General features: G+C 36.2%; 2 protein-coding genes, 1 long non-coding RNA gene and 1 pseudogene across 3 annotated transcripts; 2 read left to right on the top strand and 2 right to left on the bottom strand.

Moving 5' to 3' along the window:
• Positions 1-2011: 2011 nt before the first annotated feature.
• Positions 2012-7033, top strand: LOC121256276. The gene is made up of 9 exons (XM_041157014.1): positions 2012-2479; positions 2926-3113; positions 4213-4391; positions 4712-4996; positions 5132-5190; positions 5294-5330; positions 5443-5514; positions 5692-6013; positions 6313-7033. The coding sequence occupies exons 1-9, from the start codon at positions 2365-2367 to the stop codon at positions 6739-6741; spliced, it is 1686 nt and encodes a 561-aa protein (XP_041012948.1). The 5' UTR covers positions 2012-2364; the 3' UTR covers positions 6742-7033.
• A 1523-nt stretch (positions 7034-8556) lies between these two features.
• LOC121255972 (putative fasciclin-like arabinogalactan protein 20) lies at positions 8557-9420 on the bottom strand. The gene has a single exon (XM_041156542.1). The coding sequence runs from the start codon at positions 9418-9420 to the stop codon at positions 8752-8754; it is 669 nt and encodes a 222-aa protein (XP_041012476.1). The 3' UTR covers positions 8557-8751.
• A 3015-nt stretch (positions 9421-12435) lies between these two features.
• On the bottom strand, positions 12436-13486 carry LOC121255838. The gene is made up of 2 exons (XR_005938860.1): positions 13169-13486; positions 12436-12686 (listed from the first exon to the last, which is right to left on the bottom strand). It is a non-coding gene; the product is annotated as an uncharacterized LOC121255838 (long non-coding RNA).
• A 3713-nt stretch (positions 13487-17199) lies between these two features.
• Positions 17200-25800, top strand: LOC121255304 (annotated as a pseudogene).
• The last annotated feature ends 625 nt before the right edge of the window (positions 25801-26425 follow it).

Here is a 26425-nt window from a genome sequence, read left to right as displayed (position 1 = left end):
CCTAATTCGGTTTATAGTGCATACAAATAGCCACATGATGATCAGAAACGCAGCAAGAGCTCAATTTTGTATTTTTGTTGACAGGTGTTAATTTGAGATTCTAAAACTCAAATCGTTTTGGAATAATTAATATAATTGGATCCAGTTCAAAGCAAAGCAATTGAATTGCTTTGTCAGTTGGGAAAGATTCTTAAAAAATCATGTATCTTCAAATTCATTGGAACATGCTCATATATTTATATATATTATATCAATTCTGTTAAAGGTACCAGTGTTGGGTACCTTTTGGGGAATCGACTGACATCAACTGATTTTATTTAAAAAAAAAAAAAACCAAAATTGATTTCAGAAGCAAATCAAACCCATCTCAGCCATCGCCAAAATCGGTCTCAAAAATCAAATCCATCCCAAAAGAAAAATAGCTAGCATCGTTATCCAATGCAAAAAACCACATTGATGACGGTCCATGAATTTCCACCAAAAGTCTCTCTTATCCAATGTAAAAAAAACATTCTGGAAAGCTCTTAAATTCCCATATCAAGGCCGAAAGATCACATTATGCGAACACCCAGAACTCCATTGCCTCAAAACAGATTGCGACAGGATGAGTTCCCCGCCCACCCATCAACTGGTAACTGAATATTCAATGGTATAGTAAGCGGTAAATTCAAGAAAGGAAACCCTGCAGAAGGGTCCGAAAACAGATTGTTCCCCACGCCTCCACCACCACCGCCCGAACCCTGTGAAGCTAGCGACTGTATTCGTGGGTTGAAGAAACACTACAAATGGGAGATTTCGATTCGGTTTAGGGCATGCAAAGAAACACTACCAATCGTTGGTTGAAGAAATACTACCAATGGGGCACGACTTGGTTGGAAAATAGTGAAGACGAAGAAGATGAGAAGAAGATGCGAACTAGTAGATGAGAAAAACATGTCTTTGTGTTTCATCTTCGTGGTCGTCTGTGGGGAAGTTTGCTCCCGAAGCCAAATCTATTCCGTAGGTATACGAAAAGGAGTGTTGCGTTTCAGATGAGAAGAAGAAGAAAAGAAGATGAGAAGAAAGGGAGTGCTGCGTTTCAACTAGTCGAATTTGAACGAAACGTCCCGTTTCATTTTTACACATGGATGGATGTATACACGGAGTTTTCCCAACCCCAATGCAAGTGGAGTTTTTGATATTATATTATACCTAAATAGATCACCAAATTAGGAATAAAGAGGCAGGCCCTTCTTCTTTTTGTCATATTTTGCAGATTAGCGAACCCGGCCCCTAACATGTCACGTGCACTCGGGCTGCTTGCTTATCATAAGAAACAATGAAGAACAAATTCTCTTTTGTTTCTGAAATTTGACCCTAAAGGCACGGACTTTTCCTTGACAAAGAAAGCAATATGCATGCGTTTATTTTAAATAAATGATTTATCAAGTCATTAATTATGCAAGGCATTTGCACTTAATAATTTAATATATATATATATATATATAAGATTCAATTAAAACAAATTTGTATGATCGAGACTTGCAAATCTTTAAAGTGTACAAATTTTGCATTATTTTAACCTAATTTGATACACTAACGCAGGAGTAACCTTACGAGGAAGTCCGGTTTGAATTCACAATTTATCACCTTTAAATCCAAACGAAACCTAAATCTGAAAGTGAAATTCATTCTTATTCCTACATGCATGTCAGATGTTTCGACGGTGTATATACCCTGGAGTCCGGAGTCTGGACACCTTTTGGCTTTTGTTTTTGAAAGAAAAGCTATCTCTCAAATATGACAAATCTCAGAATACTGTTTACTGAAGACGGTAGATTCTTTTCATGTCAGAAAGACTTTGTGTGCTTAAAAAAAGTAGATGGGATTATCTCCACTTTAACAACTTGGCCATCTTTCCTCACAAAGATACTTTCTTTCTTTCTGTTCCCATTCACTTGTTAACAGAAACTCGTATTAACAATCAAAACGTGTTCTGCATTGACTCTGCTTTACTTAATTTCTGGTTCATTCACAGTGAAACGAATAAAGAAGTATCTGATTAGCTGAAACCGCACTTCATTAAATAAATCACACCCGCCCTTTTCGTCTGCTCTCCCTAATCACCCTCACCGCGTCCCCCCCACTGCCATGTGACTCTCTTTTCTCTCTGTCTCACTTTTCTCGCTCTTTCTTTTTAGCTCCATATCTTTGTCCCATAAATCATCCCTTTCCTTCCCATCAATGAATTATAATATTAAACAGAAGATGGGGTCTGAATCTTAGTGAAATGTCTGGACGATCTTGGGAATGGGCTCTGTTCGTCTGAGGCGGTGGCTGCAGTGAGTGAGAGACAAAGAGGAGAGAGGGGGATTTGCTATTGCAATGAAGGCAATCTTGGTTCGTGGGCTTTTCTCCTTCTTGTTGCTGGCCTCTCTGAGCTCGATTTCAGCTCTGCCTCGCAATGGACTCCATTCGGATTCTCTCAAGTCCATTATAGGTCCGCCCTCTCAACTCCCTACAATTGACAACTGTTTAGGCTGAAGTAGTTCTTCTCGTTTTTTGGTTTTTCTTCCCTGATCGGCGTATTGGGTTTGATCTTAGGTGTCGTTTTGTTTCTTGTTTGGTTGCTGTGAAAACTGAGGAAAACGGAACGAAAAGGAGATTTCAGATATTGCTATCACTTAATTATTTTTAACTTCTTCTGGGATCCAATAAATCATAAATTTTTTTTTTTTTTTTAATGTTTTCCCTTATTTTCTCAGCAACTAAATGAGACGTTCAGACGTTCGTTTTAATACTCAATGAAGTCTTAACATTTGCCGTTTAGCCATTAATTTCTGGCGGTGCTGCTTTATACGCTTTAATACGAAGAAACTTTTTTTTTTCTTTTTTTTACAGTTGAATAGTTTAGTTGTGAATGTATCAATTTTGTTGTTTATGCAGGACAAGAGAATTTGGGGCCATGGAAGAATGGAATATCGGAGGCTGCACAGGCTCCAGGGCCTGCTAGCGATGATGCCACTCAGAGCACGCTTACTTTGGCGGCAAACCGGACGAATAGGCTGGACATTCTTCGTGGGTTTCGGCGCTACCGAGGTGGCTGGGACATTGCCAATCGCCATTACTGGGCTGTAAGTCTAGCTTTCCTTACTACACCACAGTAGTTGTATGATCGATTTGTTTAATTTTGCCCAGCAGGCTCGGTGATTTTGTTTTGGCTAAGCGGCAGGCTTCGTAACTGTTTGGTAATATTCATGCATTATTGTCCTGTATGGGTGCGTGTGAAATCAATATCTACTTGATTATTTGGACAAGTTTGTGGAACTGTTATACTGAAAACTATGTTCTTTATGCTGAATGGTTTCGAAGATAAAGGAAAAGCTTTGATGAAAGTTTGAGATTCTTAAGGATTTGAAGAGGAATACATCTATTTCAATTGTGGCCATTTTTTTATAGTATTCTTCTGACATCAACTAGCACATTCTTTGAATCAAAATTGTTGGAAGCTTAACTCGATTGTTGTTTATAAGTAAAGGAAAAAAAAGTCTGAAATGAATATAATGGCATCGAGCAGATTTTATGAACTCCTGTGGCGATCTATTTATTTCTATTATGTAGTGTTACCATGGTGAACTGCTCGAATTTGGGAGATGTACTCAACATATTTCAATTGTCAAAATAAAGTTATAAATGTGCATATCTTACCCAAGAATTCCGCCGCTGGTGTATGAACTATCAATCCCAGTCAAAGAGTTAAGCAGATCGACAAAATCTCTTAAGAAATGCCAATGGCCTTGGGGTCAAATGGTACTTTCACCCCATATAAGGTGCGGTGGATGAGGTCTTGGGTTCAAGTCCCAATTATCTTGGTGTCTTGGTGTTTCTGCAGTATTCATGGTTGGATAAGCAGTAGGCTCAGGATATTGCGAGTTTGTTGAGTACAAGCATGTCAAATCCAGGTTGATACAGCCTGATTTATGTGAATCTCTATGCAGATTACCTTCAGGGTTTGTGTTAGATTATGCTGTTTAATTATTATTTTTGTTGTTTTATTGTATCTTTTCCTTTCGGTGGCACCTCTTCTATTTTCAGTTTGTATTTTCTGCACGCTTGTGTACTGAGTTGAGATTATAACTATAACTTCAATTATTATCCTCATCATCATTATTCTTGTAGTTTCATTGACATCTTAACTTGTATTTATCAGTACTTTAACCATTCCATCTGCAGTCTGTTGGGTTTACAGGTGCTCCTGCTTTCGTTCTTGCTGTCCTATGGTTTATTTCTTTCGGCTTGTGTCTTGCGGTTCATCATTGCTGTGGTTGGAGGATAAACATAAAAGGAAAAGAATCGCACCATTCACAAAGAATTTGTCTTATTCTGCTTATACTATTCACCTGTGCTGCAGTGTAATATTCTGAACTTCAAACATTTTCAACTATTGTTATTATTTGTGATTGGAGGTTTTACTTGTTTTTTTCTTTTGCATTATCCCATTTTCTTACTGATACTTTATTAAAGTTCTTTCTTTACATTGTCTACTAAAACTGGGCTTTTTCTGCCTTCCTTGTATGTCATTCATATGAAATTATTGACAGAACTAGAGTCTATTTCAAACTTGCATATAAAAACATATTTATGTCCGTTTCTATCTGGCAGGATGACAAGTTTGACAAATTCATTTCTTTTGTAACTCTTGCTAATGCCGTCTGGTCCTTTTGTCATACAGGATTGGATGCATCCTCCTTTCTGTTGGGCAGGATGAATTTCATGGTGAAGTTTTGCGAACTTTGAACTATGTTGTAAACCAGTCAGACTATACTGTGAAGACCCTAAGAAATGTCACAGAATATCTATCACTAGCAAAAAATATTAGTGTGGCCCAGGTGTTCCTTCCTTCTGATGTCATGGATGATATTGACAAATTGAATTTGGATCTCAATACTGCAGCAGATACACTGACAGAGAAGACAAGTACAAATTCTGTCAAAATAAAGAAAGTCTTCGATGCTGTGTAAGTATATGCTAGCCTTACTTATATAAAAAAAAGCAAAAAGTATATGCTAGCCTTTCTTGGTTCCATCTATATCTATTTTTTTTTTTTTCAAAATCCTGATGTTAATTAGCTAATTTGAGTTCTTTGTTGCAGGCGTTCTGCTTTAATAACTGTGGCAGCTGTAATGTTTCTCCTCGCTCTGATTGGTCTTAGTATGTATTGCTGAAAAATCCAAATCAATTATATATTTTATCTATTATTTTTCCTCTAATAGGCTCTTCCCTCTTTGTAACTTACTGATGTTTATTTTGGCAGTCCTGTCTATCCTTGGGCACAAACATGCAATCCATATGTAAGTTGTGTTTGCAATTTGGTGGACATTTGCCACATCCAGTGATATTCCTAATTCAATATGTTGGATGTTTTTTACATTTATATTTGACGCTACATACTTAATGTTGCAGATTCATAATAAGTGGTTGGTTGCTCGTTGCGATTACATTTGTGCTTTGTGGAGTTTTTGTAGTCCTCAACAAGTAAGACTTGGATTTCATTTGGACACTCCCTACTAGGTGTTCTCCCCCCTCGTTTTGTTTGCTTGTTCATATGTGAAAGATGAGTGATGTTCAGAAAGTTATGCAGTCTTTGGATCTCCTACCCCCAGGATCTTTGGCATTACTGACAATAGTATATTATTACTTTTGGCATTTCAGTACAGTTTCTGACACCTGTATGTCCATGGAGGAGTGGGTAGAATTTCCACATGCAGAAACGGCTCTTAGCAACATCCTTCCATGTGTTGACCAAAGAACAACAAACCAAACACTTGCGCAGAGTAAAAAAGTTATCAATCAAATTGTAAATGTTGTCAATGAATTTATCTATACATATGCAGACACAAATCCCTCCCAGGACAATTCTTATTATTACAATCAGTCTGGTCCTCTGATGCCACCACTATGTTATCCATATGACTCTCAGCTGCAAGATCGCATGTGTGGGCCTCAGGAGGTGTCTGTGGCAAATGCTTCTGCGGTATGTTTTATCAATTCTAATTATTTGGTAACTTTTCTCTTATGGGAATTTGCATTTCTTTAATAACTATCTGGAAATTACTTGATTACTTGGAAAAAATGGAAGAACTCTACGTGGTAAAATAGTATATATGAAATCCCAGTAGAACATTAGCTGATGTAAGAAGGGACAAAACGTAAATGTGGAAGTTGGCCTCGTTATTTTTTACAATTTCTAAATAATTGTTAATGGAAAGTAATTCATTCTCTCTTTCATAGCATGGAATTAGATTTAATTAAACTCTACATTTACTTTTTCAGGTATGGAAGAGCTATACTTGTGAAGTATCGGCATATGGTCTGTGCACCACTGTTGGGAGGGTAACGCCAAACATCTACACACAGTTGGTGGCTGCAGTTAACGAGAGCTATGCACTCGAGCACTACACGCCACCTTTACTTAATCTCCAGGATTGTAATTTTGTCAGGGACACTTTCAGAATAATTACTATAAGCTACTGCCCGCCGCTGGGACATTATATCAAGATAGTGAATGCCGGGTTGGGCATGATATCGGTTGGAGTCTTGCTCTGCCTTGTTCTTTGGATACTCTATGCAAACCGCCCCCAAAGGGAGGAAGTGTTTGTCAAGCTATCCTTACAAATAAAAGGAAGCAGGACTTACAAGAACTGTTTTAGTTATAACAGGAATCATGGGGCACCAGTATCAAATCCATCAAGTGAAGTGTAGTCTTAACACAGAAAACAAGTATCATGTTAGACACATATTTTGAGTTTTATTGTACCCCTATTGGGGGTAAAAACCAAGGTGGGGCGAAGCTCCATTTTGAGTTGAGGGATAATTTTAGTGTATTTTGTTACATCTATAGCCAAAGTCAATAGCTCGATCTTTATGCAGCTGGTGTGTAAAAATCTAATGTCTTGTTCCAACCCAAAAATAGAAAACATAGTGCTGGTCTGCGTGGCCTGGAAGGCTATGTAGAAGTTCCAATTAAATGCATGCAGCATCTTGCTTGATATAATTTTCGATGATGGTGCTACATTTTTCCTTCCACCTTTTGTCCATACATACATCCTTTGCCCTATCTTGCATTAGTTGTAAGCCCTTTTTTTTATATTTTTTAAAGATGACGGTACCTCAATTTTATTGATTGCCCTCACTTACAACGGAGGAAAATTATGGTTACAAACACGACACCTGGGAGATACATTTAATCTATGAAATACAGAACCCATGCATCAAAACCATTAAATTCATATGTTCCAAGTACATGGCCAAATGAAAGACACTTAACCTAAATCAAAACAACCAAATATATGGTAACCTGCAAGAAAAAAAGCACACAAGAAAGGACAAACAAATTAAGCGAAACTTACCAGGCAAAAAACCTTACAAGACCCTTAGGTAGGGTATATCTAGTCTATCCATGCAGAGAAGACCTCTTAACGGGCTAGGCAAAGTATGATTTTCAGACCAGTCAGAGTTCAAGCTCTCAGCCCCACACTTAGCTAGAAAATCAGCCATAATATTTTCTTCATGACAAATATGATTCACAATATACTCCAAGTTATTAAGATATTTATGTAACTCATCCTAGAAATCTTCCAAATACCAGATAGGACAATTGTCCTTAGTAATCTAATTAACCACCAACTGAGAATTAGTCTCTATTTGAACACGATAAAACCCGAGAGAGTCATTAGTTGTAAGCCCTATTAAAGAAAAAACGCCAAATTTTAGTAGACAAACGTCTAATTGCATGAAACTAGAAAAACAATAATCTATAATGCTGCTCCGAGACGGCTAGCTGATAGCGGTCTCGGGAGCCCCTGGGTGGAAACTTTGGCTCCAAACGTTTGACGAGCATCTCTGCACGGCAAGGTGATGAACAGTCATGAATGGCATTGCCAAATAGATGATGTTTTCTATGTTGCATTTCCTTCTATATATATTTGTGGGATGCTGCATTTGGTCGAGGAAGGAGGTTTTGTTGGTGTCAATAGGGTGGGATTTGCATTTGGAGTCGATCGTGGTTTTGTCCTCTGCCAACGGTAGTGAGATTGTGAGAATATTTTGGAGTTCCAGGGTAAACCCACTTACCTTGTAGATAAAATAACTAAAACTGGTTGCTGAAAGGTAACCGCACAGTAGTAGAATAGAGAGCTTGATATGTAAGAATAAACTAACGCACCAATTTCCATCAACAAAGATAGAATTAAAACCACTTTTTTGTTCCTGTCGATTGCACAGCATGCAAAGATAGAATTAAAACCACTTTTTTGTTCCTGTCGATTGCACAGCATGCAGTTCGACTCGACTCCTCATAATGCACATAACTTCCCATGGTTTGCTTGGTTAAGTTTGAGAACAATGAGGCCAAAAACAATGATGAAGAAAAACCGAAGGTTATATTATATCTGGTATCACAGCTTCAAAGATATCTACAATTATACTGCTTTAAATGTAGAGCTTACATGTCTACAAATACATGTAGAGCTTACATTTCTTTACATGTAGAGCTTAATTTGTTCTTTATAAAGAACAAATTAAGAAGGCAATTCTGAACAAGGACCGAAAGTAACCATCAAATCAGAAGTACCTCTCCCATGAGTGCAATATACCAAGTTTCAACTCATTCAAAGGGTTTAACTTGTTAGAGCAAATGACATCACTTAAACAGAGCAAGGGAACAGGATTGTAATCAAGCATCGATCCCGCACTGAGGAAATTCCATATTACTCAAGAAGCCATCAAGATATCACTTAGCCAGAAAAAGCAGAAACCATTAAGAAATTCAGCCATTACAGAGTACCCACTGCACCTCAAGAGCCCACTCACTTTGCCAAACGAACTAGTCCCTGAAAAACTGATTGTATCATTTGCCGTTGGGAACCCACATCCAAGATTGGGCTCTGGGCTTTTTACCGGCACCGAAACCTCAAAATCCAGGTGAAAGAACTCGTCGATTCCGAAGATAACCAAGAACCCCTGATTAAATATGGGAGACCGGGTGATCTTGATGTTGTTTAACGAAATTCCATCATCGGAAGGGAACGTGGTGACAGTGAGCGAGTGACCCGCAAACAATGTCGGGATCTTGGCTGCATTGGGAAGCGATCTGAGAGTTTGGAGGGGCGAAAGGAGAGGAGAGAAGTGGTATTGGAGGAGGGAGAGAGATGGCTGGCCTGAGTGAATGAAGGCGGAGTCGGAGGGAGCGAAGATGGTGAGAGAGGTAGAGTTCGTGAGGAGAGTACTTTTGGAGATGGCCTCAAGAGTTAGGGACATGGAGACGTAGCCGGAGTCGGCAAGGATCTTGACGGCATCGAAGATGGTCTCAGAGGGGAGCGGAGAGGAGGGCGAGAAGAGGGAGAAGAGAATTAGAGAGAGGAGGAGTACTCGGGAAGCCATTAATGGAACTGAGAGTAGATTGGCATTGCCATTGACATTGGAGCTCTATTATATCAGGGCGTTTCTTGCTTTCAGTTATGAAGGTGAAAGAATTGACAAGTGGCGTTGTAGGATACGTTGATATGCGCGGGAATAAGAAACTATATTTAGAAATAATAATAATAACAACAACAGTATAACTTTTAAAAAAAAAGTTTAAAATGTTAATATAATTTTTTAATGTAGATCAACTTAAAAGTTTTCAAGTCAAGTACTGTGCATTGTGTAAGAAAATGAAATTTATAAATAGATTTTTTCTTAATCATGTGTAAAAGTCGAGCAGCTATGATACTAAAAAAAAAAAAATTATACTCAATTACTCGTCATCTAAGTCACATCATATATAATTTTTTAATTTTTTTTCTCTTATCAAATATGTAATATATAAATGATGAATATAAAAACTCAATTAATTTAAAAATAATAAAACAAAACAAAAAATTTAAAATTTTAAAAAATAAAAATAACATGGTGTATAGTATGTGAGAATGATGAACAGTAAAACTTTACTAAAAAATGTATAACTCATACTAAAGTTTCAAATTCATTAAATATATAAAGAGTACCAAAGCAAGAGCCATAACAACATTACGAGGTCCCTTTTGTCCAAGAACAAAAGCATACATTATTTTCTACATACTACATTAAAAAAACAAAAAAACAAACAGAGGAGCAGTTCTTATAATTAAGTAGCATGCATGCATATTGATGAATGTCGATTCCCTGTACGTGTGGCTGCCCTCACGAATTAACTCAGATAAGTCATAATCATTAAGCTGGGCAAAATTAAAACCCTCTCTGAACAGCGCTAATTAACATGAATCGCAAGCATGCCAGTAACAACAAACAGCGTATAAAGCAGATACAAAAATGCCCGAACATTTTGTGATCATTTTTTTCTAGGAATAGCTCTATCAATAATATGAATGTTAGGAAATACACAGTAATAAAATAAAAAATTACAATAAAATGAAGAATTCAAACGAAATCAGTTTGGACTGAGGCACGAAAATCTCGCTCTCTTTAAGAAAATTCAAGCCCTCTGCGGTATGTAAAGTTTCAATTGAACTGGTGTAGCAGACTTCCTCTTGACTTGTCTCCTTCAAGATACAACAACCCAACTCATCTTCGTATAACTCGAATTAACTCTGCACAAGTTATTGAGCCCAAAACTCATATAAAAATAACCTCTTTTGTCTAAAAACTTATCAATAATCTCAAGAGAAATGATAATTGCAGTCGTGAGTACGCAAGCGCCGTGTAATCACTTTGAAAAAAATAAATAAATATAGGATTGACATAGAAAAATAATAATTTTTTAATAATAAATTATATCTTTTTTCAAAGAGACTATACGACACTTGCGCACTCCCATATAACATTACTTTAACCTCAAAGCAATATCTTATTTTTCTCTCACTATACGTACAATGATAAAAAAAATGGCTTCAACTTTTTTTTTTTTTAGTGCTTCGTTCACTCCAGTACCACTTCTCAAAGCCTTTTTTTCCTTCCAAAACTATACGTTGGTTTTTACGGATCGTACCACGGCTAGCTGAGTTTTTACCTTATCTGTTGAAAGCAATCTTGAAGATTTTTATCTGATTGTTCGGTACTTCAATTAAAAAAAAAAAAAACTTATTAACAAATACAATTTATTAAAAAATATCAACATTCTCTCGCTATTTTTTAATGACAATATATATAAATAAGAGAGATATTTTCAGATAAAAAATAATTATTATGCATCATGAAAGTATGCTCTACATTGAACCTTCACTTAGTGAACTATAACTTCTAAAGGGAAATAAAGTTTCAATTGAATCAGTGCATCAAACTTCCTCTTGACTTGTCTCCTCCAGGATACAATAGCTCAACTAATCATCGTATAGCTCGAATCAACTTTACACAAGTTATTGAGCTCAAAGCTCCTTTAAAAATAACACCACTTTTTTGTTTGAAAAATTCACAATAATTTCAAAGCACTATTTTTTTTTCCTCACTATACCTACAATGATAAAAAAATGACTTCAAATTTTTTTTCCTACCTCATACATCCCAGTATCACTTCTTAAAGCTTTTTTTTTTTTCTTCAAAAGTTATAGAGAAATCTTATTTACAGTCTCCAAATAGGAACTGCATGTACAAATCTTTTATTAAATAAAAAAAAATATCATTTTTATAAGGATGTTATTGTAATTTTAGAAAAAATTTAAATATTAAATTAACTATACTTGTAATGTAATCCCCTAAATAAAGACGGTAGGTAGTATTGCTCAAAACTATACGTTGGTTTTTATGTATCCTACCATCAGATCATGTGCCGTTAATGCATGCCATATCTTACTCCTAGATTCTAGAAACTAAAAAGATACAAACGGTTAGTTGAGCTTTTACTTATCGTTTGAAAACAATCTTGAAGATTTTTATCAGATTGTTCGGTCCTTCAATGATTTTGTTTAAAACTTTCTCAAAAAAAAAAAAAAAAATCTTATTAACAAATATAATCTATTAAAAAATACCACTACTGCAAACCTGCAGGGTACGTAGAACGCCAAGATCACCAGTACCAGGTTTGCACCTGTTCATTTTCTAAGAATTCTTGACTTTTGAAATATTTCTCCATGCATGCATGATTCATGCAGCATGAATCTGCCTCGACTTCCTATATATATATATATATATATATACACACTAGGTGAAAGCAACGTGCAGTGCACGTTTGCTTAATTTATATTTTATTTTTATTTTTTGTTAAGAACTAATTTTTTATTAATAAGGACGTAATATTTTTGATTAATTAAATAACAATGTAATGTTTATGTAATTTATAAATAATTACATGCTGTGATATATTATAAAAGAAAAGTATTAATAGAAGCTATAACATGGTCCTATAAATAATTATCGCAAGCCAAATAGATCATTACATACCAAAATATCTATCCCTACAGAATCAAAAGTGGTCTTAATTTATAGTTGAATAAATAAATTATTTGATTATGATTAATAATCAACCTAATTGTTTGTTTAATTAAGGAACCATTAAGGATTAATGAAAATTATGGAAAAAAACGTACTAACCTGTCTTGAATAAAACGGCATCGGGGAGGTAGTGCAGATAACCAAATGGGGGACTCCGGTTCAGACCCCAAAACTTCATCAAACAGAGAAGATGAGCTCAACAGATACAACATGAACTCCATAATCGAGTCGACCTCCACCGCCTGCACATCCCAGATATATAACCACCTTTCACAAATGATAATTCATTTTTTATTTAAAATAATTAATCACCGTTAATTATTTTAAAGCTATGATCTAATTTAATTTGGTTGAAGTCATGCAAATAAATATTATAAGTAACAAGTACTATAATATTTCATAATCAGTTCATGTATACGTACATGATTTCAAGAATAATATTGTTTTCTTAAATCAATTAGTTATTTTCAAACATATATATAATTACCAAAATATATAAATTAAATACATTTGTCTTAATCTTTTCTTTTGTGTTATATATAAAGCTAGCTAGTGGCCTTTATATATGGAGATGATCTAGATTATTACCATCTGATCAAAATCAATTATTTTTTTGAATGTTTTCGTCTGAGTTTGTAGCATCGCAATATAAACAGAAATTTCAGTGTTGAAGGAAAATAAAGAAACATCATTATGAGACACAAACAAACTTGCCAGCAACTACCTGATCCAAGATTGCCAAGGAATGCCACATGTGGGGTTCTTCTGATGCCAACTTTCAGCCCAAGGGTTCTTCTGATCCCCAAAGCCACAACTTCGCATAGCATTTCCCACTTTAATTACCAATTCATACACTTCTTTATAAGTTTGCCACACGTATTTACCAGGCTATAAAAACATATAGCATAATATGAAGATTTAGTTCAAAGTCAATACAAGTTATAGAACATCAAAGTCAATCCACAGAAAATCAGAGGCACAAACTGTACAGAGATTCATTTACCTTCCCATCTAAAATCTCATGACAACTAAGCATTGGATTATTCGGACATCTCTCGACAGTCATGCCACGGTTAAGCAAGATTCTGAAAGAAGCAAAACCGAGAACTGTAGTATCTTATTGGTGAAACTATTCCACAACTCCTTTGCCAGCAAAAAAGCCACGACCAATGGGGCTGTATGGAACTATTCCAATTCCATTTTCCCTGCATGCACAAAACCATCAAGTCATAATTCTAGACAACATAATTAGTAAATACTTGAGCTATAAGTTGAACAAACATGCAAAGTGGGATATCTCTTCCTCAATATCATGTGTCCAGAGAGACCACTCCATTTGTAGAGCTGTGATTGGATGGATAGCATGTGCCCTCCTTATTGTGTCATGGCTGGCTTCAGATAGACCAATATACTTGACTTTGCCCTCTTCTACCAATTTCTTAAGTTCACCAACCTACAAACTAAGAAGCAGCATCTAATCAGTTTTGCCACCTAAGTCCCATCATAGTTAGACTGAATTTCAAGAAAAGTCAACCTTTTCAGATTGCAAAACAAAAAATAATTAGCAAAGCCACCCATTACAGGCCTGCCTGCTACATGCCACAATGGGGGAGAACCTGTTTTCTCTTTTTTTCAGAGAAATTGTAAAATCTGAGGAGAAAATGAGAAAGGAACTTCCACCTTTATAGAATTTTAACCACTGTTAATGAAGGGTTGAGATGGTCAGGCCACATTCAATGAAAACAGATGGCACACCATTTAAAATGGAAGTGAAACAAGAACAAGGGGAAGAAACTATAATCAACATAGAAAGAGCCGATACAACTATAATGTCGTGCCCCCTATAAACATCTAGATTGCCAATCATAACAACAATTAAATTTGACAATAGATTCCAGCTTTTAATAGTTTGATGTTACATGAAGAGAACCAAAAGATTTGGTGGTGATAAAACAGGGTATATTGAAACTATCTCCTGCAAGTAAAAAAGATTCATCATCATGGAAAGAAAACATCATAATCCCATTGCTGAATCACAAACCAAAGTACTTCCAATTTTGAAGATTAACTTCTTAACATACAAAGGCAATATACACAACCGCAAGAGATCAAAAAATCCTGCTAGTGAAAACTGATTATCAAGCATGAAAAGTAAAAGTCAGATGACAAAACCAAATAACAAAAATAAACGCTATGCATTTTAATCTTTTTTACTAACAGCATTACTGCCTACAATACATTGTTTCCACTCCAACGTTTGCTGAAGTTACTACTCATTTGCAAGTCGTCGTGCGTGACCGAGTTCCTCCACAGCAGAGTCCCTCCGTTGGCGATCCCTTAAGGATATACCTTGCAGGCCAGCTGCCAGTTCATGCATGTATCATAAACTTCAACATGCATGTATCATACTTGAGTTCTCCAAGAAATAAAAAGAGATCAATAGGCTATTCTCTTAATCGTCATTATAAATAGACGGTCATCGTGATCTCTAACAGGATTGTTTAAAAAAAATGATATCCAAAATCAGGGGGTAAAATCCAAGAGGACTTCCCCAGTCCCAAACTAAAAATAGCAATAAAAAAGAAAAAAAAAATTAACATAAACAAAAGTTCAAAAAACAACTTCTATATTCTAGAAGCCCAATATCCACGAGAACCAAAATACGTACAAACCCATCAAAAGCTTGCATATTTGAACGCATAAACATCAAGAAAATGAACGACAAATAAAAAGTAAACAAAACCCATAGAAATTAAATGCAAAAATGAAAAAACCTTAACTTTCTGATTAAAAGCCATCCTCTCTTCATCACAAAATAATTTTTTTTAAACCGTACCAAGTAGCAGAGATTATCAGATTCAGGAAGCAGAACCAACAATAAAATCTCTGTATTTTTACAGGGAAATTTTGGGTTTTCAGGAGATTTATTGGTTGGACAATGTCCTTTAAGTTAGGATATTGCACCCAGAAACATAGGGTACCAAACCCAGATCAGTGCTTGGGAAGAATAATAAATTAAAAGACCGAATCCGAAGCGGTCCAGCCAAAAAACTGGAATCAAAAGAGAGAGCATGGAAAGTCGCATCCCATTGACATTGAGAAAATGAGAACCGATTAAATTAAAGAGCAATGTGGTATTGTATTAAAAATCACCGAATCCACTTCCTTCTCAGGAGAAGCCACATAAAAACCACAGCCTTCCTCAATCTCCTGTGGCGTCGGAGTCTCTGGTGAGCTGCGGATTGACAGTTCCTCTCTGCGTTTTAATATTATTTGTACAATATTTCGGAAAGTGTAAGGTGGGTGTTATGGTTAGCAGTGGTAGTGGAGGAAAGGAGGCGCGAGAGGGCTTTGGAGCGACGCTGAAGGAGGGATTTGAACACTCCAAGGGAGATTTTGGGGGTTGGCATAAGCCATTGACGAGGCATATCAGGAACTCTATATGGAAGATGAAGCACGATGAACACGATGAGGCACTTGGTTCTGGAAGCATTATTTTCCTCTCTCGATGGCCCCAGACAGATATAACGGAAAGTTAACAAAAAATCATTAAATTTATTGTAGCTCCGTTAAAACAAGAAATTTCCGTTTCTTAGCCTCTTTGTATATATAATAAAATGATATATATATATATATATATATATATATATATATATATAGCAGTTGGGCAATGTGCGAGGCACATTTGCCCGGTTGAATGAAAAACAAATTTTGTAAAATATAAACATGCTTTGTGTTAAATAAAAAAAAAAACATAATCATAAGTAAAATAAGTGGTAATAAAAAATCTTTTATAAATTTAGTTTCTGCACCTAACAAGTGAAAAGAGATGTGAAAAATTTATATGATGATGACAATACTTCACTGCATAAATCGAACACACCGTCTATATCTAAGAGAGATGCAAAATTATTACATCACTGCAAATCTTTTTCATGACTGTTAAAACCTATAGTTCTTATGCATGTGAAGAGATAAACATGCGTACATAACTAATAACATATAACACCTAACCATGTCAAAACGCTAGTTTCTGCGTCCACAACGTCAAGAAATTGATATTGCTTGCTCAATGAGGTGAAAGATGCTACCGATACCCAATGAGCAATGATCTTTGCAAGGAACTATTATTCAAGCATTCAATGTTGTAAGCAAGACCGGTATTTCAATTTTCTGCACTCGCATCATGATCTTAAGTAAGTCTATTTTAATTAATTAATATAATTAATTAGTGGCTTTTAACGTAAACAGTAATCATCATTCAATACTGTTACTTTTAACGTGAACAGTAATCACTGTTCATCATTTATCTAATGATAAAATATTAATATTTTATAAATTAAATTTGATAATTTATTTATGATATAATATTTATATGTTAATTATCTATTTTAAATTAATTTAAATCAGTATTTAAATTTTGATTATTGGATTAAATTTAGAGACTTGTGATGAAGGATTTGATTTAAATGTCAAAAATTTTAATATTTTATAAATTAAATTTGATAATTTATTTATGATATGATATTTATATGTTAATTATCTATTTTAAATTAATTTAATCAGTATTTTAATTTTTATCATTGGATCAAATTTAGAGACTTGTGATGAAGGGCTGGATTTAAATCTCAAAAATTTCCTTTTCCCTTCAGTTTCTCTCTCCCTCTCTCTCCTTCCGCTCAGTCGCATCCTCCCTCTCTCTCACGCGATCTCCTCCTTCAAGTAGCCGTGCGCCACCATGCGGTGTCACCGACAATGTCACCAGCTTCCCCTCACGCTGGCGACCAAACCCCACCGCCGAAGTCTCTTGGCAACTCATCCCTTTCCCGCACGTCTTCCCTCTCTCTCTCTCTCTCACCCGATCTCCTCTCTCAAGCAGCCCAACGCAGCCGTGCGCCACCCTGTGGCGTAACCGACTACCTCACCGGCTTCCCCTCACACCGGCGAGCAAACCCCACCATCGAAGCCCTTTGGCAGGTCCTCCCTCAGCCGCATGCGACCAACCCGAAATGGGTCTCAACGCACGGGTTTCTCCCTGTAGCGTCGCCGTTGGCCACCCTTACTGTAGCGTCGCCGTTGGCCACCCTTACGCCATCGCACCACCACTAGCAGGCTCATCCTTCGCCGAAGACCCCTCCTCTTCCTCCTTTCCTCCAGCCGAAGCCCCAACTCCTGCCTTCTCTCTTCACAGATCTGTTGATTTGTGATTTGTGATTTGTGTGGTGATTTTATGATTTGTTTGGTAATTTTGTGATTTGTGTGGTGATTTTGCGGTGAATTTGTGGTGAATTTGCAGAGAAGGACGTAAGGGAAAGTGATGATTTTGCTTTGAGGTAGAGAGGGAGGGACGTGAGGGGAGGAAGAAAACGTAAAATAAGTTACTATTCATTACTGTTTATCTCACTGTTTATCAGACGATAGACACTTTTAAATATAAGGAGATATAATATAATTAGCTATATATATAATTATTATTATTATTTTCCCAATTTGATTTTATATAATATTTTGTTACTTTTATTTCTATTCTCTTTTACCGCTCAAAAAAAAGAAATTTACTATTATTTATTAATAACAAGTAGTTAGATATTTTTTCAGGTGAGAAATTGTAAAATATAGAAACATATATATATTTTTTTAGTGATTTTATACTGATTTCATTAATTTTTTTTTCCTCACTTTGTCTCTCTCCTTTGGCCCGATTCATCCCCACAGCCCGTTCTCCTTTAACCCAACCCGACGCTGCCGTGTATCGGCCAGCCTCACAGCCACCACCGGCGAGTCCCCCTCACGCCGACGACTAACCTAGCCACCATCGATGTCCCCCACGTGCAGCCCTCTCCCCTACAGAAACCCATCCGAAATAGGTTTCTCCTATTTCTCTCAACATGCGTCGCCGTATGCGGCCACCCAGCGTCACGATCACTACCGGCGACTCCCCCTCACGCCGGCGAGCAACCCAGCCACCACCGATGTCCCCCACGCGCAGCCCTGCCTCTCCCCCGTAAAAACCCAACCGAAATGGGTTTCACCCATTTGTGTCCAGTTGTGCAGCCGTACGCGGCCACCCAGGCCACCGCACCTCCACCACTTCACACCGGCGACAACCTCTACTAGACCCAGCTACCAGGAACCTCCCTTTCCCTTTCCGTCGCACACTGGTATTCGCACGCACACGGCAACTCTCTCTCTCTCTCTCTTCAAACCAAAAAGAAATGAAGAAGAAAGAAAACAAAGATGCGAAAATAAATCTGAAACAAAGAAGAAATTATACGGGGAATAAAGAAAACGAAGAAGAAATATATTTCTGTTGAGCCGTAGAAAGAAAACAAACATGCGAGAAAAAGAAAAAGAAAAACAAGATGCAGAAGTGAAATTAGAAGAATTTTGCATACCAACGGCAAGAAGAAGAATCCTCAAACAGCACGGGAGAATTTTTTTCTTCCTCCACTTGAGTCTGAAAGGTCTGCAGATACTGAAAAATCATGAGACGTATTTGCACTCCATCCCTTCTATCAACAGTCTAGATATTTCCGACTGCCACACAATATTGCTAACCAGATGTTTCATACTCAACAAAGAAGTAAAATTGTGACTGAGAAGAAAAAAATATCATGCAAAAGAACAAAGAGAACAAGAAGGACGTTGGACGTTGGGCACTGCTCACTGTTTAAAACTGTTTATTACTGTTTATAATTATACATACTTTTAAGATATAGGAAGATTTATATATATATATATATATATATGAAATATAGCTTAATTAAGGCTGGCGGCCGCCTGATCCATTATATATTCTTTCGGTCTCAAATTAATAATAAATTGGATTTGGCCATTGGCTGGCGGCGGGTTGCACGTTCAAGCAGTACTGAACAAATTAATAAAGGAGACGATCGAATTTCTGGAGTGAAATTAAATACAATTTAATATTAATTTCAGCTTCTTTGTGTTTAATTTAGTGAATAACGAGGGATATAATATGGCAATTACCAATCCCATAATTTCCCATAATTAATTAATACTTGCATGCATGCATTTACAAGCTGATCAAAATCTAGAAGCTGGATCGATGAAAGATCATATATAATTCCATGCATGCAACAAATTAAATCAGCATCGAACTTGTGAAAAGGGCCGCATGCATGCATCCTCTACGTACGTAAGTATAAATCGTTTATATTGGCGTGAAAGAAAAATAATGAAAATTCCAGAAAATTAAACTTTCGTATTAATATAATTTTAATTACAATATAAAAATTATAATCCATATATATGCATGCATTGAATTGATCAAGTAGTACTTCTTCGCGCTGCATCATGCTCTGCATAGCGGGCTTCCACGATCGACGCGTTGATGATCATACACGTACGATGAATTAATTAAATATTAAGCAAAATTAAGATTATATATGATTCGTACTGCAGTACTAGCCGACACCATAACAATTAAATAATTAAATGCATCTTTGGCCAAAATAATTAATATGATTAATTATATTGAATAATTGGCTTAATTAGAGCCAAAACTACTATTAATTAATAACGTACAAGACAAATGGCTTGAGCGTGCGCGGCGCGGCTTTTGGGTCCCATGCATGCATGACTAATTTAATTAGTCAGTATTCAAGAGGCATCCATACACATGAGATTCCCTGCTTGGGGTGGGAAGTGTGAACACGAAGGAATGATCATGACCTAGCTATAGCTTAATGGTGCTACAATAAAGTTTATTCTCTGCTTTTAGACCAATTCATAAATATTGTAATAAAGAACCCAAAAAGTTAGAATAGGTTCATCTTTAATATATTCGTGAGGCTCGAAAGAAGGTAATTGATTATCTTTGTGCATGTATGGGAACGATGGTCTATATTTTTTCTTCCTTTCAAACGTTCGATTCAATGATGATCTAATTTTAATGAATTATATACTTATATTAAGATTTTAAAATAAGTGATGATTAATTAATAAGTACGAGAAATTTCTTTTTTGTTTTTTTGATAAATCTATATATGTAAGCTACGTAATTAGTTAATGTTCTAAATGTGTGTGGAACATGATCCTCACTGTCGGCAGACCACAGATGCTTGAAGAAAGAAGATCATTTTGCAATCTAGTGATATAATATTATATATATAAGAAAAAAAAAAGGAAAAAAAAATCATAGAAACAACATTATTGGCGATACCTTAAACTGAATTCTCTCTCTCTCTCGTACGTCCTCCATGGCCTCCCAAGGAGCGGCTTCTTCCACTCCCCTTCTTCTTTTATCAGCCACCAATGGATTCACGATGTGTTCTTGAGTTTTAGAGGTGAGGATACTCGCAACAATTTTACTGCCCATCTCTCTAATGCTTTGCGTCAAAAGGGAATTAACAGCTACATAGATGATGACCTCATAAGAGGAGAGGAAATTTCACCTGGGCTCCTCAAAGCAATTAAAGAGTCGAGAATTTCCATAATTATATTCTCTCAAAACTATGCATCATCAACGTGGTGTTTAGAGGAACTGATAAAAATCCTTGAATGTAAGGAAACGATGGGACAAGTGGTTCTACCAGTGTTTTATAAGATAGATCCTTCGGAAGTACGACATCAAACAAAGAGTGTTGGAGAAGCCTTAGCTAAACTTAAAGAAAAGATCAAAGATGATGCCAAGTTACAGAGGTGGAAGACAGCCTTAACAGAAGCGGCCAATTTGTCGGGGTGGGATTTTACGGAAAAGAGGTTAGCTTTCGTAGTATCAGTGTTCTTACCATATTTAAATCGTTGCTTATCTGCAGAACCATAGGCTCTGTTTAAATGGAGTTCAGATTTTTACGAATAGCAGTGAGTTTGAAATGATACAATGAGTTTTGTGAAGTTTATATAAGATGTGTTTAGATGGGTTTAGACATTAAGATGAGTTTGAATATATTTACGATAAGTTAAAAAAAATTATGGATTCCGTGTGTAAAGATGTATTGAGTTGAAAAAAGTTATGAGTCACAAAGAGTTGAGTTGAGTTTAGTTTAATGATTTGAGAGTTGTATATTTGGATATTGGATTTAACTTAAAATTAGACTCAACTTAGTCCAAGTTCCAAACAGTCCCTTATTGTTTAATTTTAAAATTGGTTTTAGGATATTCCTGATAAGTCTCAACATTAATTGGTAATGAAACCAAAAAAGTCCGAAAGTTTAATATTACGTACAAAAAATTTGAAATTTTTACAACGGGAAGATTGGCCCTTACCTCATCACCTAGCATTTGTAATTGGTCATGGAAAAAATAGTAAAATTATTAATGCAACTAATTAAATCGTATTCCTATTCTTTTAACGTGAAAGTAACTCATTTTTCATATGTAGGAAGGAACCTGAATATATCCACGAAATCATTGAATGGGTGAATTCGAAATTAGTCAAAAAGATACACTTTGAAGTTGCACAATATCCGATTAGAATAGAGTCCCCTGTAAAAGAATTGAAGTCGCTCTTGGATATTGATCAGGGGAATGGCAAGAACACATGCATGGTAGGGATCTTTGGAACTGGTGGAATTGGAAAGACAACTATGGCCAAAGCGATCTATAACTCCATTGCTTCACAATTTGAAGGAAGCTGTTTTCTTGAAAACATAAGAGAAGTTTCTTCCCAAAGGGACGGTCTGATTCATTTGCAAAATAAACTTCTTTCCAAGATCTTGGGAGGCTCAAGTACCACTCAAATGGTTGACAATGTTGATCAAGGAGTTATTTTGATAAAGCAGAGGCTTTTCTTTAAACGAATACTTCTAGTTCTTGATGATGTGGAACAGTCAGACCAACTAGAAAAGTTAGTTGGGGATGGTAATTGGTTTGGTTCTGGAAGTAAAATCATCATAACAACAAGAGACAAACATTTACTAAGTAAGCACCAAGTTGTAACGTACGAGGCCAAGGCATTGGATGACCCTGAAGCTCTTCAGCTCTTTACTTGGCATGCTTTCAACAGAGATAGACCTGATCATCCTGATTATGCAGAACTCGCAAAAGATGCAGCAAGGTATGCTGGGGGATTGCCACTAGCTTTAACAGTGCTAGGCTCAACTCTTAAAGGTAAAGATATACCTTATTGGAAAAGTAAATTGGATAAGTATAAAAGGATTCCCAACAAAGACATTCAAAGAAAACTTAAAATAAGTTATGATGGATTGGAGGAAAATGCACAAAATATTTTTCTTGACATTGCATGTTTCTTCAAAGGAGAGCATGTAGACTATGTCCGAAAAATACTAGATAGTTGTGGTTTCCACTCATACAGTGGTATTGAAGAGCTGAAGGACAAGTGTCTCATAACTCAAACTGAGTATGGAACACTAGGTATGCATGACTTGTTGCAAGAAATGGGTAGAGAAATTGTTCGACAAGAATCACCCAAAGAACCTGGTGAACGCAGTAGGTTGTGGTTTCATGAAGATGTTTGTCATGTCCTAGAAGAAAATACGGTAAGAGTTATGTTAAAAATCCTGATTTTACATTTATTTCCTAATATTGTTGCATCACTTTAAACTTCATAGATTCTTTTGCTGCTCTGCTCCTATAAGTTTGTTTCTTTTTTACAAAAGAAATGCATATAGACAGATATATTATTTAAATTATAGCTTGCTAGTGTTAAAATATAGAGTATGTTACGATTTTGCTAGCAAACTGAACTATACTTTGTCTTGCTAGGGAAAAAACAAAGTTGAGGGCATATTGATAGATTTGCCTGAACGAGACTTGATAGATTTGAGTTCTGAAGCTTTCATGAAGATGAAAAGGCTCAGGCTGTTTATAAACCGCAACGCACGCTTTTCTGAAGAGCCTAATTTTCTCTCTAACGAGTTAAGAGTAATTGATTGGCCTGGATATCCTGGAAAATCTTTGCCATCAAATTTTCGGGGAAAGAACCTTGTTGTTTTAAGAATGCGCAATAGCCACCTCAAGAGACTAAAGGGAGTGGAGGTACAACTATTTCTTATTGGGTTAAATGCAAAATTGAAACCTAATGTTAATTGGGAGATTATCAAATCACCACCCCTGTTTCAAATTTGGCACTTTTTGGCACCTGTGATTATATCTTATCAATTTTGGTACTTCTATCTGTATGTCGTCCATTTCCTACCAAAAAACATGCATACAAGAACCTATTAGAGTCTGACATGTCTTAAAGTGTCATTAAAACTAATTAAAAAAACTAGAAAGAGAAAAAATATGGGAGTGTGTGTGTAATTTAATGATGATGATTAGAAAAACTAATTTTGCATTTTAGGACACATGCAGAGCTCTAGTAAATGTTGATCATGTGAATTTTCTATTAGAGGATAGATGAACTGAAGACAGAGGTACTAAAATTAATAAACGAGATAACCACAAGTGTCAAAGGTCATTAATTTTAAAACCTAAGTGATGATCTGAGGATTGGCCAAGACTCGGGTACTAATTTTGCATTCAACACTTCTTCTTTTTTTTAATTATTATTTTTTTTATATTTCTTCCTTTACTTTCTGCCGCGAACTTCATTCAAACTAATTTATTTCAATTTCTTCTTGACAGAATTTTAAGAACATGACAGTTATGGATCTCGCTAATTGTAAATTCCTTAAAAAATTCCCTGATGTTTCAAGGATCCCAAAGTTAGAGAAGTTGGTTCTTGATGATTGTGCAGGTTTAGCTGAGATTCATTCTTCAGTTGGATACCTTGATAAGCTCATTTATTTGAGTGTTACAAGATGCCCTAACCTTACAAGTTTTCCCAAAAGCCTCAAATTGAGATCTCTCGAATATCTTAGCCTTGATGACTGCTCAAACCTTAAGAACTTTCCTGAAATTGAGTGTGGAATGGAAAGTTTAAAATGCATCTCCTTCAAAAACATCAGCATAGACACACTGCCTTCATCCATTGGGTACCTTGTCGGGCTTGAAATATTGTCTTTAGGCGGCTGCACAAACCTTGTAAATCTCCCAAGTAGCATTCATCAGTTGCAGCACTTGGATGTTCTTGCGCTGGACGATTGTACTGCTATAAAAGAACTGCCTTCATCCATTGGGTTTCTTGTTGGGCTCAAAAGATTGTTTCTTGGTGGTTGCAAAAACATTATGAATCTACCAAGCAACATCTATCAACTGCAAAATCTAGAGCGTCTTGATCTCAAAGGTTGTTCAGAACTTGTGAGGTATCTGAAGAATATGGAAGATGACAGACAATCCATGCACTCTTTTGTATCCACAGATCTACTTCAGCTGCAACCTTCGACAAACACAAGCAGCTCTGATTATGAATGTTACTCGGCATTGAAACCTCAAATGCTGAATCTTAGTGAATGTTCCCTATCAGAATCAAACTTCTTTAGGACCTTCGATTGTTGCTCTGCATTGAAAGAGTTAGATCTAACAGGGAGTGATATTGTTATCCTTCCTCGATGCATCAAAAGATTTGTTGGATTGGAGAGGCTTAAAATGACAGATTGCAAGCAACTTCGAGAAATCCTAGGACTCCACCAAATCTAAGAGAAATGTCTGCTTGGATGAGCGTGTCATTGGCAATATTTTTAGAGGAATCAGATTTCACGACTCAGCTTGAATGTCCCATCAGTCTGAAATCTCTAATTCTATCAATTACCGCCATTGTTAGCCTCCCTTCATGGTTCAAGAAATTTGTTGGATTGAATTACCTTGATTTGAGTGATTGCAAGCAACTTCAAGAAATTCCAGAACTTCCGCCAAATATAGAAGACGTATATGCACGTGGTTGCACTTCATTGAAGAGACTTCAATTTAGTAATGTATTCGATTTAACACTTCGATGGATTGATTTGTCTGATTGCCTTGAACTGCATCAAAATATAGGGGATGATATGCAAATTCGGTTACTGAGTGAGGTCTCTCTCTCTCTCTCTCTCTATATATATATATGTGTGTGTGTGTGTGTGTGTGTGTGTGTGTCACTTGATTTATAGGTGGTATCACTGAAAATCTGTCACATTTGGGTAACAGGGACATCCTAAAAATCATCGATTCAACTGTTTGTTTCCGGGAGATAAGATTCCAGATTGGTTCAGCTATCGTAAACAAGTTTCGAAAAGTTATACATGTGAAATGGATATCAATATTGAGCCTACACATTTGGATGGGGAGATCTCAAGATTTGCTTTCTGTGCTGTTATTGGAACAGAGGATGAACAAGATGAAGGTTCGTTTGAAATTGTTTTTGGGGTCATCGTTGATGGTGTGACGACCTATAGTCACTTCGATATGACAAGTTCAGCCCACTCAAATCTAGTGTGGTTTCACTTCCATGTTCCAGAATCTTTTGAGCTAAAGGGAGATCTAAAGAAATCCTTCAAATCCGTTCTTTAGAAGTTGTGGATTCCATCTGGTGCATAGGTACGAAGAGAAAGCAATAGATTTCATGGATGGTGTTCATCCTTCTAAGAGATGTCGTGATGAATCTGATGACAATGGAAACTTGGAATCCAACGAGTACCCAGAAAAAAAGAGGCATTCTTCAACCTTGGGGCATTAGATCAGTTTCAGATGCAGATGATATGCTACTTGGTGCAAAGAAACTACGCCAATCAAATCACACCAAGCACTAAAACCAGGCACCTTCTTTTCACTTTATTTTCTTCCAAGGACTCCAAAATGCTTGTTAATTTTCTTTTGGTGGCCAATCATGCCATTTTACTTGATGAGCTCTGAGATGAAACTTTAGTTTCAAGGCATTATAGCCAAGTGATGATGAAGTTTACATGAACATAAACTTTGCTAATTATTTTCTTAAGATCTAGTTATTTTTTTCCACATTTTTTCTTATGAACTGCTGGAGAATGGATCGTTGTATCCATCTCAATTAACTAACTAATTGCATAGTCATTCACGTTTATTCTCGGAATATAAGCAAAATGATTATTTATTGGCACTGCCATTACTTACCTTCTTTAACTGAAAGCAAATATACACTGCCAAAATGTATTATATTTTG

Source organism: Juglans microcarpa x Juglans regia, chromosome 3D, assembly GCF_004785595.1.
Source record: "Juglans microcarpa x Juglans regia isolate MS1-56 chromosome 3D, Jm3101_v1.0, whole genome shotgun sequence".
NCBI classification, from domain to species: Eukaryota; Viridiplantae; Streptophyta; class Magnoliopsida; order Fagales; family Juglandaceae; genus Juglans; species Juglans microcarpa x Juglans regia.
The sequence above is the reverse complement of the archived record's forward strand: the minus strand, read 5'-3'. Positions and strand labels throughout refer to the sequence as shown.

Excerpts from the sequence above, each read along its gene's own strand:
- LOC121256276 (XM_041157014.1), top strand. The coding sequence starts at position 2,365 with ATGAAGGCAATCTTGGTTCGTGGGCTTTTCTCCTTCTTGTTGCTGGCC. Across the intron at positions 2,480-2,925 it reads TTCTCTCAAGTCCATTATAG|GACAAGAGAATTTGGGGCCA; the intron begins GTCCGCCCTCTC and ends TTGTTTATGCAG. Across the intron at positions 3,114-4,212 it reads CCAATCGCCATTACTGGGCT|TCTGTTGGGTTTACAGGTGC; the intron begins GTAAGTCTAGCT and ends TTCCATCTGCAG.
- LOC121255972 (XM_041156542.1), bottom strand. The coding sequence starts at position 9,420 with ATGGCTTCCCGAGTACTCCTCCTCTCTCTAATTCTCTTCTCCCTCTTC.